Below are 13,148 nucleotides of genomic sequence, written 5' to 3'. Positions count from 1 at the left end.
TATTTATTTTGCTGATCAGTCCATGTGTGTACTGCGTATAGGAATTTCTCTGACATGGAAATGAATTGGCTGGGCGTGGACACAACTTTCATAAGACATGGAGCTAGACATTGCAGTGGAGCAGAGCAGGCTGGATTTTGATAGGATTAGTCTGTGTGTGGAGATCTGTTTGGAATCCTGTTGGATTAGTGCTGCTGGCAGGTTCTGTTTTATTTAGAATGACAGTCAACATATGTTGTTGATTTTTTTTTAGTGTTCTGAATCGCACCCCTGCCAACCTGATTCAGGAAATAATTTTAGTAGATGACTTCAGCTCTGATTGTAAGTATTTATTTTCCTTGTTTCCTCGTTAACTATCTTCCATGCTTTTTGTGCACCATTTCAAACATTATTTTCCTCCTTCTCTCAAGAAATGGCCTTTCTTTGCTTTTTATCTGAGAATAATGAGACAACAGGGAAAGGAGTCAATGTTTTGCTATGTTTTGTTTAATTTCTGCCCAAGGAAAATAAACCAGTCCATTTCTTTTCCTGGGGCCTTTTTTTCATTCTCTGCTGCCTTTCCACTCGACAGTCCTGACCAGGAAGCCAGAAGGCTCACTTTGGCTTAATTAACCACCATTTTGTGTGCCATTATCAGAAGCTTGGCAAGTGTTGTGCTCAGCTAGGCACTCCAATTATGCAGGTTCAAGCCGAAGGAGATAATGCATGCAACAGAGCACCGCTGTGTCCTTGACAGATTAGGCTTGCCGTCCACAAGTTCGTGCTAGGGTTTTCGCAGAATAGAATCATCCCTGGGCAGTAAGTGGCTGGAATCATACTGGAATCATCTTTCCCTTAGGAACCTGGCACAAAAGGATGTTGTTTACTTCATTTTTCTAGATTGGATTTTTTTCACAGAACTATAAAAAGGGGCAAAAATATTTAGTTTCCTCCATGGAACATAAGGTGTGATTTCTAGAAGAGGTATAACGATAAGGACAAAATGTCCATGTTCATAGCCTCTGCAAAGTTAGGCCCTAGTTTGACCTCCTTTGCTGTAGCTTGGTATGTTCACACTGCTTGCATCATCAGCAAGTGGAGTATCAGCGAGGATCAAGAGAAGGTCTGGGGAGACAACAACTCAACCAAAAAGAATGAGGAAGTCTCCCAGTTAAGGCTTCAACAGTAAAGCAAGTGCAGTATTCTCTCTTCAGGGGACAGTTGGGGGAGGGCAGGGCTGTTATTCTCACAATGGGTTCATCTCCTTTATAAAGGGGGAAAGATGCAGAAGGGAGGCGGTTTAGAATGCTTAGCCAGGGAAACCAGCTGTTGCAGGAGATACTGTAAATCCATCAGCACTGTAAATCCATCAGCACCATGGATTTCTGAGAATTGCTCATCCCTTCTTCACTCCCAGGCGAGAGGTGAGGGTAGCTGGTTCAGGTATATTCACACACCTCCCCCATTCAGTTGTCCCCCACTTATTGAGTAGCTACTTTGGTCTCTCAGGTAAATGAGGGAGCAATGTATAATAGATTTCCCAGCTGAGCCAAAGAAATCTTTCCTTCTCTTTTTTTTTTTTTACTATCAGGGGCTGGATTACAACCAGAGTCATGTGCCAGAGTCCAACTTTATGAATTGTCTTCCTTTGGCCTCAGACATCTTCCTTTGTCACCCTGTCCCACCTCCTCTTCCCTGCTCTACTTCCTCCTGAGTTGGGAGCCAGAGCTAATCCATCCCCCTCAGCCGCCTCCTTCAAGGCCTTAGCCCAGCCTGGAGCACATTCAGTGGATCTCTCTGCCCAGAAGCCCCACAGGGGCATGGCTATACCCATGATGCAGCCTTGGAGCAGTCTCTCCCCTACAGGTCCCCTTTCTGACCCCAAGGGCAGATCCACCAAAGAGATGCTTGTCAGACAGCTGGCTGTTAAAGGGCCAGCTGTCATTGCTCAGCAGGCTGGTGTGTGGCTCTTTCAAGAGTGTGGCTGAAGCCCCACTAGGCCTGGTGAATACTGGGTATGGCACCATAGGGCACCAAGGAGAAAGGGAGTTGGGCATCATCACCCCCTGCTCCTCAACACTCAAAGCACATTAGAAGATGTTTCATCATGCCCTGAACTTGAAATTTCACAGTTGCAAAAAGTGCATTTTGATTGTTTGGGTCCACATTTTGATAGTCTGGTGACACATCTCATCATTCTCAAGTATAGTTGTCAGGTGATAAGTACTTCATGTATGGCACCCTGAGGTCCTCGAAGGAACACCAGGATAAAAAATACTTCTATTTAGATAGAAATTAAACTTTCTTTGTTAACAGTTTTTCTGAATTGCCATCATGAAGGCATTGCTGACATAGCAGGACTGGAATGTTGCCACATTCTTGGAGTGTGAATAGCCTAAAATGGTTCATGGGTTCATTTTAGGACATTGGTTTCCTTGCCTAACAGATGGCCAGCAATATCTCAGTAGCCTTTAATCAAGGATACCTGTCACCGTATCTCAATGATACAGCCCTTGACAAACTGCTCACAATATTTCAGGCACTGGAGAGCCTGTGAAAATGGAAGCGCTCCAAGATAGTGGTGCCAAGAAAAGTACTTTGGCTGGTGGCCTTCCTGATTCTCACCAGGACGCCAAAGCTGCACAGCGATGATAAGTGATGGGCTTTGCAAGAAATGGAAAAGAGCACGAGAAACTGCTGCTGCCACTTTTTCAGTGGAAAGGGAAAGCTAAGTGATGAACTGGAGGGGATAGCAATTTGGGTTGAAATCTGCACTCCAAACTCGTTTAGAATAGAGTAGCAAATGCTTTGTTTGTAGCCAATTGTGGTTCAAATAGTGTATCTCATCTCATCTATACAGTGGCATGCCGTACTCCATAAAAAGGTGAATGGAAAGGGGGCACGTGGGCAGCCCTGTGAGCTGTCAATATGGTGTGCTGAATTTTATGTGGGACTTGGACCATCATGTCCTGCCTCTACGTCATTACATGTGATGCCAAGTTGCATGTTGTTTTCCTGGGGCCTGTAATCTGAAATAAAAGATCTGCACAGGGAAGGAAGGGAGGGGTTCTTAACCCTTTCCCCCTCTACTGTTTTTTTCTGCTGAAAATCCCCCTCTCCCTGAAGCTCTTTTTCCCATTGCAGGACAAACGTTCTTGAGCAGATATTTCATATGAAATAGCACAAAATAATAATAGCACAAAATCTGATAAGCAATCTTAGCTTTCATTTTTAAAATGTTTATTGGTTCTCCATGTCAATAAACAGCTCGTTATAAAAATAAACACTGAGCACGTTTGTGCAAAATAAGAAAAAAAATCTGTATTTATTTGATTTCTTTAAAAATGCATCCTGCATTTCTGCTAAAAAGGGACTTAAAACAGCAGTAACATATTGACCTGCGTTAATTATTCAAAGCCTAGAATTTGGGCTTCCTTGAGATGGATGTGTTCGCACACCCACAAAAACCTTTGTTTTAAATTTAATTGCTTTATTTTTGTCTTAATGCCAGAACTGCAACCCTCAGCATACTTACTAGGAAATAATCCCTATTGAATGGGAGCAAATATGGTTAGATCAGACTATGACTGTGTGTGTGTGTGTGTGTGTGTAAAGTGCCGTCAAGTCACAGCCGACTTATGGCGACCCCTTTTGGGGTTTTCATGGCAAGAGACTAACAGAGGTGGTTTGCCAGTGCCTTCTTCTGCACAGCAACCCTGGTATTCCTTGGTGGTCTCCCATCCAAATACTAACCAGGGCTGACCCTGCTTAGCTTCTGAGATCTGATGAGATCAGGCTAGCCTGGGCCATCCAGATCAGGGCAAGGAAGGTTATAGTCAGGTCTTATCCTGCAATAACATCTAACTAGAATCTCTAACCCTTTTTTCGCTAAAATTGCACTGGAAACAAAAAAGGGGGGTTGCTGGTTGAGCAGGGCAATATATCCTGTTCTCCCCTCATAAGCGTCCTCTCGGTCAGTTTCATGTGAGTTCTTGCAGACATCTGGGAGCTAACAGAGCTGGGCTGATTCTCCCCCCCCCCCTGGTCAGTTTCACAGCAGGAGTTTTCTTACGATCCCTGCAGTGAAATAGCCAGAAACAAATTGGGAGTTCCTTCTCTGCTTTGGCTGTAAAGCGGCCGCTTGGTTCAGTTAAAATAAAAGAATCCCGTGTGACATATTTTAAAAAATACACTACAGCCAAATACAAAGCAGCATTGTCAGGGGGGAGGGACTCAGAAGCTCTGTATTTTGCTGGGGATGCATAATTGATCACAAGATACTCCTGGAATTTCTTCTGGGGGGGGGGGAAGCCTCCATACATAGAGTTTTGAGTATTCTGATCAGAATACTGTGCATCTGCAGAGCAGCAAACCCGATGCAAACTTCCCAAGCATAAATGACCTGTGTGTTTCCAGACTGTACATGTGATACATGCCTCGTGGTTTTTTAATATCATAGGGCAGAACTGCAAGGCAAATATGGTGTCCCCTTACCCAAGTTTGCCATATAATACAAAGGCTGATGTTGCAGGACATGACTGTTGGGAGGGAGGAATTTGAGTCCCCTTCATTACAATCCCTCCATGCCTTGTTTCTCCTGTTTCCAGTGAGATAAAAGCCAGGGTAGAGGGGCTCTGGAGAATGATGTGGGAGTGATTAGCAACTCCATCCACCCCCCAGTTCTCCCATGGAAATTCACACACCCCTCACAGTCCTATTAACAAGAATGTAAGTGCTTGTGAAACTTTCATCTTCTGATAGAGTGTGTTATGTCCTAAACTGTCGATGGTCTGGGTCTTTCATGGGTCAAAGTGTAGCCACATGTCACAAAGATCCCATGGCCTCTTTCCCCTTGCAAACCACCCTCAGGAGGGGGTGATTGGTGCTGGAGAAGTTTGCCCTTTAAAGCACCCCCTTTCACGTGTGCTTTGGGAAGGAGGAGGAACTGTGGGGGCGGCTTTACATGTGGCTGTAGTGTAATATATGGTGTACTCTGTGCATAGCAGCTGAGAAATATTGACTTAAGGAGTGGGGAGGCAGGACTGATAGGGAAGTGGAGTTCTTGTGGTGATACTTCAGTCACTGGGATGAAGGCCCATCTGTTGAGTAATATTATAAGTGAAAGCCAAGCATTCCCCTGTATTCAGAAACATGGGAATAATTAATTGCCTCTTTTTGCTGATGGCAAGCATTCTGTGTGCTCGAGCCAACTGTTTTCTCTTGTCTTTAGCTGAGGACTGCCAACTCCTTACCAAGATACCGAAGGTCAAGTGTCTGAGGAACAGTCGGCGAGAAGGTGAGCCTGGCCCACTTTGTGGGAAGCATCTATTTGTACGGGGGCATAACAGCAGAGCAAGTGGAGATGTTTAGGTGGGGTGACATACAAACATCACCCTCTGAGTCCATCACATCCCATTCCTAGATTCAGTCTAAAAAAATCAGATGGAGTCTCCTCTCCCCAGTTCAGCCTTGGCATCCAGGCCATCGTTTAATTGAATAGCAAAGCTTTATCTAAGACTAGATGCCAGGTTTTCACAATAAATGTTTTTTAATACGTTTTTATTAAAAGATTTTTAATATACATACAAACAAACATCTTAGGTTTTCACATAAATGTTAATGGGTGGGATTAAGCATAAAGAGTGGGGAAGGGAGTGAACTGTGGTTTGATACAGGGCAGGGGGTAACTAATTTACATAAGACAGTTCACAAGTCCCACATATTTTTTCCATCTCACATTTTTAGCAGTCTTGCCTAATCATTGTGGCATTAAAACCCCCCCCCCCCTGGATTTAGAGACTTTAGCATTGACTCATACTTCCTGATTTTAACAAGTATTTTAATAACTATTTCAACTGTTGATATGTTGTGCTTTGCCACCTATGCCTCTAAGGCTCAGTATCTTCTCCTTAATGCCCAAGGGATGGAAACTATCGCATCACCCTTTCAGTGCTGGTTAGACCCTGCTAAGGTCCTCTCCTGTCAGACTCCGTGGGGCTTGTCTGTATTAGCATGGGTCAGTGTAGTGCTGATGTCTGTTGAATGGGCATCTAGACTGTAGTTCACTTCTTAAGTGAGAAATCTGTGCTGACCACACATGGGCAGTGGTTCAAGTTAAGGGAGGTGAAGTATTATCAGGCTTTTAAAAATGTACTTGGAAATCCTGGAAATGGACTGTTTCAACCATCGTCCTTATCTACTCCTCCAGAAGTCTGCACTTGGCTTATTCACTTTAAATGGTACTTTAGTCCCACACACAAATTATTTGTTTATTTATATAGAATAGCTATCATCCACCTTTAAAAAAATTCAAAGCAAAAAGCAGTAATGCATGAAATAAGTCATAAAATATATATTTTATAGTAATTGTACAATTATAATTATATCCAATAGTGAAGTGAAGGGCATGTGTTAATCATGAAAGCAGCAAAGGAAAGCTAGGTCACCCGTAAACAAGGTAGGTTATAGTTTGGGGATGTCCTAGGAATAACAAAAAATTAAATTAACCTAAAGAAGGGGAAAAGACCCAATAGCTTGATGATTACTATGGATGAAAGTAAGACCCATAAGGCCAGCCTTCACTTCTTAGATATCTGCCCATGACAATGGGATCGGCACTAGATGGATTATCTCATCTCCTGCTCAAAATGAAGGATCAAATAAAAAATGTGAGTTGCAGCAGGCACTGGTCTACATGCGCATTTGGTTTCTCTTAGTTTAGCAAGAGTGTTCTTTTCTCTCTTCCGCTAAATAATTGAATCCTGTCCTTGTGCACTATCCTTCTTTCTCCATTTGTCTCAACCCCCCTTTCAGGGCTCATCCGGTCTCGTGTGCGAGGGGCCGATACAGCGACAGCTGAGATTCTGACCTTCTTGGACAGCCACTGTGAGGTGAACAGTGAATGGCTGCAGCCTATGCTTCAAAGAGTGAAAGAGGTGAGCAGGTGTCCTTTCCCTCCTTCCACTGGCTGGCAAACACTGCTTTGCGCACTGTGCATAGCACCTCTGGTCATGAGGTACACCACTGCAAGTAGAAATGAGGTTTTGCAATCCCCTTTTTCTTTGTGCTGAATTTCTGCTCACATCTGTGGCTGTTACTCCCCTCATGTCCTCCAAAATATATCCCAAGAGGGGAAATCTCCTACTTCAGTTGTGGAATCTTTTACTGTGTGGAGTGAGCTTGGAAAATGTCATGCACCTGGGGTGTAGAGCTGAGTTAGCAACTTTTCCTGCATGTGCCAAGAGGGTCAGAGAGGAGATGTGACAACACCGCTGAAAAATCTGCCGTGACAGAGCTGAGTGGGGAAGGAGGATTTCCCTGCTGTCTTGAAGGCCTGCTGTCTCCTTCTTAGAAGAAAGATCCTGGGTAGTTAACTGGGCCTCGAGACAAGTGGGAGAATGCAAATTACGCATACAGCTGAGTGCCAAGAAGAAGGTAAAACCTTGGCGCTGGAGACTTAAAAGCTTCTGCTCAATAAACCCTCCCTTTCAGTAGCCCATAAACCTTTCCTTTTATATTTGTTCATAAAACATTGCTCCTGGCAATGACTGCCCTGACACAACAAGGGATATGCCTCAGCAGCTCGGCAGCAGAGGTGAAACCTAGCCCTGCTGTTTGGAGCTGGGTCCAACTTTTCCCTGGAGTCTATTGTTAGTAGATGGTTGGGATGAGGTAGAATCATAGAGTTGGAAGGGATCACCAGGGTCATCTAGTCCAACCCCCTGCACAATGCAGGAAACTCACAACTACCTCCCCCCTACACCCCCAGTGACCCCCACTCCATGTCCAGAAGACACATTACAGAGTAAGGTGGGTCTCTTCACACATTACAGAGTACGGTGGTTGGGTCCAGTGTCCCACCCTGTGTGTCCCATATAGCAGTCACCCATGACTTGCAAGCTGTCCCAAATTCCTGTGATTGATTTGGATCAAGCTGCAGCATGCATGGAGGAGAGGCTTCTGCCTTCCTCCCCATTCCCTTACCTGAATCAATCTTGGGTAGGAGAGCACTATTTGGTCTGTTTGGGAAACCCACAAGTGTATGTGTTTCCCTGGTAGACCAAATAGTGCACCCCCAGGACCACTGTGTATTGAGAAAAACAGTGTGTGTGTGGGAGGGGGAAGGCTGAAGCCCCTTATCCATGCACACCACAGTTGGGATCTGAATCAAGCACTGAGGACATGGGAATTGAGAAGAACCACCAGTCACACATGACATAAGATGCAGGGTGGAGGCCCTGGACTCAACCTGTGCAGAGATACTGGAATAACTTTACAGAAGAAACTATTCTCAGAACCTTCCCCAACACTGTACCCCCAAAGATTCTTTGGAGAAAGCTATAACCCATGGCAGTTAAAGCAGCGCAAGTTTGCAGTCTAGAGATAGCCTTAGAAATCTCTGATCATCTCTTTATCTTTGTGTCAATATCTCAGTATTCAGGGTTAAGAAGCAATCCCTCTGCTAAGGAACTGGGGTGGGGTGGGGAAGTGCGACAGCTTCCCTTCCTTGGACAGCTCTCTCGCACACAATTTTCAGGGCCACAGTTTCTGAAGTTTATTGTGTTTGGCATATCATGCCAGTTGGCACTTAGATCTGGAGGTTGTCGACGCCAGCTCTGACTATTGTCTCTGGCCCATAGATATGTATTGCCTAAACATGAAAGATGACAGATTTGTTGGCGTCACACTGACTTCGATGGAAACCAGCTTATTGTCCTTTTGCTCACCTTTTTGTCTTTTATAATCCTACCAAGCATCTCCCAAGATAAGCAAGCCTCCAGACTGTTAATCGCTTCTTCAGTGGGTTGTGTCCAAATTAACCTCCCCTCCAAAACTGTTTCTGGGACAAGAAGTAATCTCCCTTTTTCTCCTCTCCTCAATTTGTGTTACTTGTTGCTCTTTGAAACCTGAACATGCAAAGAGCAGCTCATGAATTCCTTGTAAGCCAGTTTCCAGCCTGCCAAGATAGGCAGCAGTTTGAAATGATTACTTACAAGTAGGTCTGCTGACAGAAGAAGACTTTAACCTGTCACAATGTGGTAGGCTGGAAACCACGCTTGCAAACAGCAAACTGACTGCGATCTTAAACGTGGGTAATGGCAGCTTCCTCCCCGCATTACAAGTGAAACTGACTGGACTAGAAGTAGCTGTCGCTCGAAGTGTCTTACTGGGCTGCCGAGCTATGGATGGCTCTACTTGTAAGTATGCACCCTAGATGGCTGTTTTAAGTAGCAGCCTTACCAGTGACAGCTGTCTTCTGACGGGAATATTGGCTTTCTCACCAGAACTATTTCCCAGGAAGGGAGTACTTCTTTAATGGAGACTTTGCAGTGACAAAGAATTAACGTTCTAATTAGAGATCCCACGTGGGATATGATGTAAACTTCACCAGCTGTTCTCAGGACATATCCCTGGGAAAACATCTGGCCTGGACACACCTTCTGAAGCAGTTAGCCCAGTTGGAAAGAGAGATTTTCCTAGAAGATGATTAACTGGAACAATTACTGCGGACTACTTGAGCAGGCAGACATCACTGAACATTGTGAGGAAAACGATGCCAGGAAAACGATTTTAAAACAGGCAAACGGCTGAAGTACCAAAGTGGGAGTTGGTTTTTTGTTTTTTAAGTTCTCGAGAGGAAAAGGAAAGGGAAATAGCTTTCCTCGGAAGAAGCAATTTCCCTTCACGACTGTAGTCCATCAGTGGCTTTCTTAGAATGACCAAAGGAAATCAAAGCATAGCAGCACCATCTGATAGTCACTCTATAACCCTTTGAAATTCTGTCCTGTGTATGTGACTAGAAAACAGAGCTGGCATGTTGCAGTAGCTGTTGTATTATGAATCTCCCTCATCTTCCAAAAATTGAATGAGTCCCATTGTTTGTATCACTCCTGCAAAACAACAACTGGTTTCAATCTTATATGCAAAAGCCATAGATTATTTCTTAGCAGAAGGAAGCCAGGAGGTAACAAAGGGATGCAATGCGGTATGCAAATGTTTTTCCCATTCTGCCATGTGCATAAATCTCATGGTCTCTGATTTCCTGAAGCTTAATCTCCACACCTTCCCCCTGAATTCTAATTTTTTCCCCCTCTTTCTTCCCCATTCTTTCAGGATTATACTCGGGTGGTGAGTCCTATCATTGATGTGATAAGCTTGGACAATTTTGCCTACTTAGCGGCATCAGCAGATTTAAGGGGAGGTACGTACAGCCAATAGATAAAACCTTAAGAAAGGGCTGTTTCTTTCTCTTAGCATTACCTCGACATAACTGGTTCCTTTTGATCCCTGTTGTAAAACATGCCTGAAAAGCTGTTATTTTACCTACGTGTTGTGTGTGTGTGTGCATGTGTGTGTGTGTGTGTGTGTGTATGTTTGTGCATTCATAGTTTTTGAGGAAATGTAGAAATACATTGGCAGGGGATGGGAAACCTTTACTTATCAATTCCTCTCCTGGTGATCCTAGCCCTATAAATCAACACCTCTAATTTCTTACACAGTTTTCTATAATTTTGTGTACATTTCCTAGTTCTTGCTAAATGACATAAAGATCTAAATTCTGCAAAACAACCTCAAAACATTAAAAACAACTTGTAAGTTATATAAAACAATTTAAGTTGATAGAATTTTGCTAAATTTATAGCATTTATTCTAGTCAAAAATGTGGATTTTTAAGCTTCCTATTTAGTGGCATTCAATAGGGTGTTACCAACAGGTCTTTGCTTTCCATTATGTTCTTGATGTCAGTTGAGTTGGATTATTAATTGCATCTCTGCTGTCAGGATGCGTCCTTTTGTTTACCTTGTTCAGCTAACTTCCTCTATTTTGTCTGTGCTTAGAAATGTATGTCTGTTACTTGTGCTGTCTACCGCATGCATTAGATTCTATGACCTTAGGCAGTTCATGAGAGGGAGGGCATCTTGGCCATCTTCTGGGCATGGAGTAGGGGTCACTGGTGGTGTGTGGGGGAGGTAGTTGTGAATTTCCTGCATTGTGTAGGGGGTTGGGCAAGATGACCTTGGTGGTCCCTTCCAACTCTATGAGTCTATGATTTTTGCTACAGGTTGTTAGGGCCAGGTCACATGAATACCTGAAGTTGCCTTACACTGAAGTAGTCCCTTGGTCTATCAAAATCAATATCTACCTTGGCTGGCAATGGCTTTCACCTGTCAACTGGAGATGCTGCCAGGGATTAAACCCAGGACCTTCTGTGTGCAAAGCAGAGGCTCTACCATTGAGCCATGGCCCCATGTCATATGTTACCTAAGTGCTGTGGATTCCAATGCAGTATAATTGTACTCATGGAGCTCCTTTGAGAGCTCCATGAGTACAATTGTTGAGTGTTGAGACCAAATGTGAGATCCTCATGATATGGTTAATGTTCATGCCAGCTTTATCGGCCTCCTATGAAAGGTGCAGTTGTGTGTAAGATGCCCCTTTCAAATAGGCTCTGCATTTCAATTTTACTAGATTACTGTTCAGTATGACCATATGGAACTGGCAACCCATCCACTTAAATAATATAAATGCTTCCCATTTTTCTTTTTAGCTGTGGCAGGTTAATAGTTGCTCTTCTGGAACAGGGACACTGAAAAATGAGAATGAATCCAAAATACTATTGAGTGGAGCTCTACTAATTGAACAGAAATCAGGAACTTTAAGAAATGAAAGCTGACAATTCGGAAAACCTGATACTCAGATTGTTATAATGTTGATATATTAATAAGCAGTTGCTGATTTAAAATGATTGGAAAAGGCCCAATTGTGAACATGAAGGGATGGCCACTGCTGGGGAAATCAGGCAAGAAAACCTGTCATGTGGAAGCTCCATTGCTGCTGGGGAAACCATAGAAGCCCTGTCCCCATGTGGAAACCACCCTTTTCTAATCTTTGGAGCCCTGTTGTACTTATTACTCTCACTTCCAGTATGCAAGTACAAGGCTCAGTGTTCCCTCTCTTTCAGTCCTGTAGATCCCTTGTGCATCCACCTCCATCCCACAGGATCTACCCAGTTTGCAAATGTTGTAAATCAGGCAGCATTTTATGTGATCTGCACGGGGAAAGGGCAATTACAGCAAACAGAGAGACTTTGTTCATGGAAATACATGTCATCCCACTGAGAGTGCTGATTAACATCTCATAACTTTGGCAGCCAATGAGGCATAGGACAGGCGGAGTGGAAGGCTGAAACACTAATTATTGCATTTCGCTCTGGGAACACACACTGGAAGATCTGGAATGTAATTGAGCACAGACAAATATTGCTGGGGAACAGAGGGTGCATCTGTAGGGATACCTTAAGGCCAAGCTGCATGTCTGCATGTTGCTGTTATATAGAGAGATTTTGCTGCTTTCAGATCACACGTGCGAAAACAGAATCGCCACCATCTAATGGTAAGCTGTGCATGGTAATATTATTCATATCTGTGCAACTTGAGGGGTCTTCCTGACAAATCCCAAAAGGAGAGAGGGAGCATGCGTTGCTGAGTTTTAAATCACAGAGAATCTCTTGTTGCTGGTTTTTCTGGGATTATGAGCATCTGCAAACATATTTCCTTGTTCTACCCTGTTCTGTATTTTAGGGTTTGACTGGAGCCTTCATTTTAAGTGGGAGCAGATCCCTATTGAGCAAAAGTTGTCTAGAACAGACCCTACCCAGTCCATAAGGTAAACTTTGTGTGTGCAATATTCCAGCCAGCGTGTGTGCAATATGCCAGCCAGCTTGGTGTAGTGGTTAAGAGCGGTGGTTTGGAGTGGTGGACTCTAATCTGGAGAACCAGGTTTGATTCCCCACTCCTCCACATGAGCGGCGGATGCTAATCTGGTGAACTGGGTTGGTTTCCCCACTCCTCCACATGAAGCCAGCTGGGTGACCTTGGGCTAGTCACAGCTCTCTTAGAGTTCTCTCAGCCCCACCTACCTCACAGGGTGTCTGTTGTGGGGAGGGACAGGGAAAGTGATTATAAGCCGGTTTGATTCTCCCTTAAGTGATAGAGAAAGTCAGCATATAAAAACCAACTCTTCTTCTTCTCCTCCTCCTTCTCCTCTTTGCGCGGAAGAACTTGTCTGGTGAAGGAGCTGCTCCATTCATTGATGTTTCCATGGAAGTGTTCAGAAGTCATGTGCGGTTCATTTAAGAGCTACAGTTAATCGATATGTATTGTTCCCTG

At 43.9% G+C, this 13,148-nt stretch overlaps 2 protein-coding genes across 2 annotated transcripts in view; both read left to right on the top strand.

Annotated features, from left to right (window-relative positions):
* The window catches only part of SLC39A9 (solute carrier family 39 member 9), a 223,257-nt gene that overhangs the window by 131,014 nt on the left and 79,095 nt on the right, over nucleotides 1–13,148 (top strand). The window lies entirely within an intron of this gene.
* Nucleotides 1–13,148, top strand: part of GALNT16 (polypeptide N-acetylgalactosaminyltransferase 16) — a 170,911-nt gene that overhangs the window by 135,184 nt on the left and 22,579 nt on the right. Inside the window, exons 4-8 of the mRNA XM_056851413.1 lie at nucleotides 254–321; nucleotides 5,210–5,275; nucleotides 6,793–6,914; nucleotides 10,093–10,180; nucleotides 12,561–12,645. Of these exons, the coding sequence (XP_056707391.1) occupies nucleotides 254–321; nucleotides 5,210–5,275; nucleotides 6,793–6,914; nucleotides 10,093–10,180; nucleotides 12,561–12,645 (429 nt within the window). The remainder of the gene's footprint in view (nucleotides 1–253; nucleotides 322–5,209; nucleotides 5,276–6,792; nucleotides 6,915–10,092; nucleotides 10,181–12,560; nucleotides 12,646–13,148) is intronic.

Source organism: Euleptes europaea, chromosome 6 (genome assembly GCF_029931775.1).
Source record: "Euleptes europaea isolate rEulEur1 chromosome 6, rEulEur1.hap1, whole genome shotgun sequence".
NCBI classification, from domain to species: Eukaryota; Metazoa; Chordata; class Lepidosauria; order Squamata; family Sphaerodactylidae; genus Euleptes; species Euleptes europaea.
Note: the sequence above shows the minus strand (reverse complement) of the source record. Positions and strands in the feature narration are given on the sequence as shown.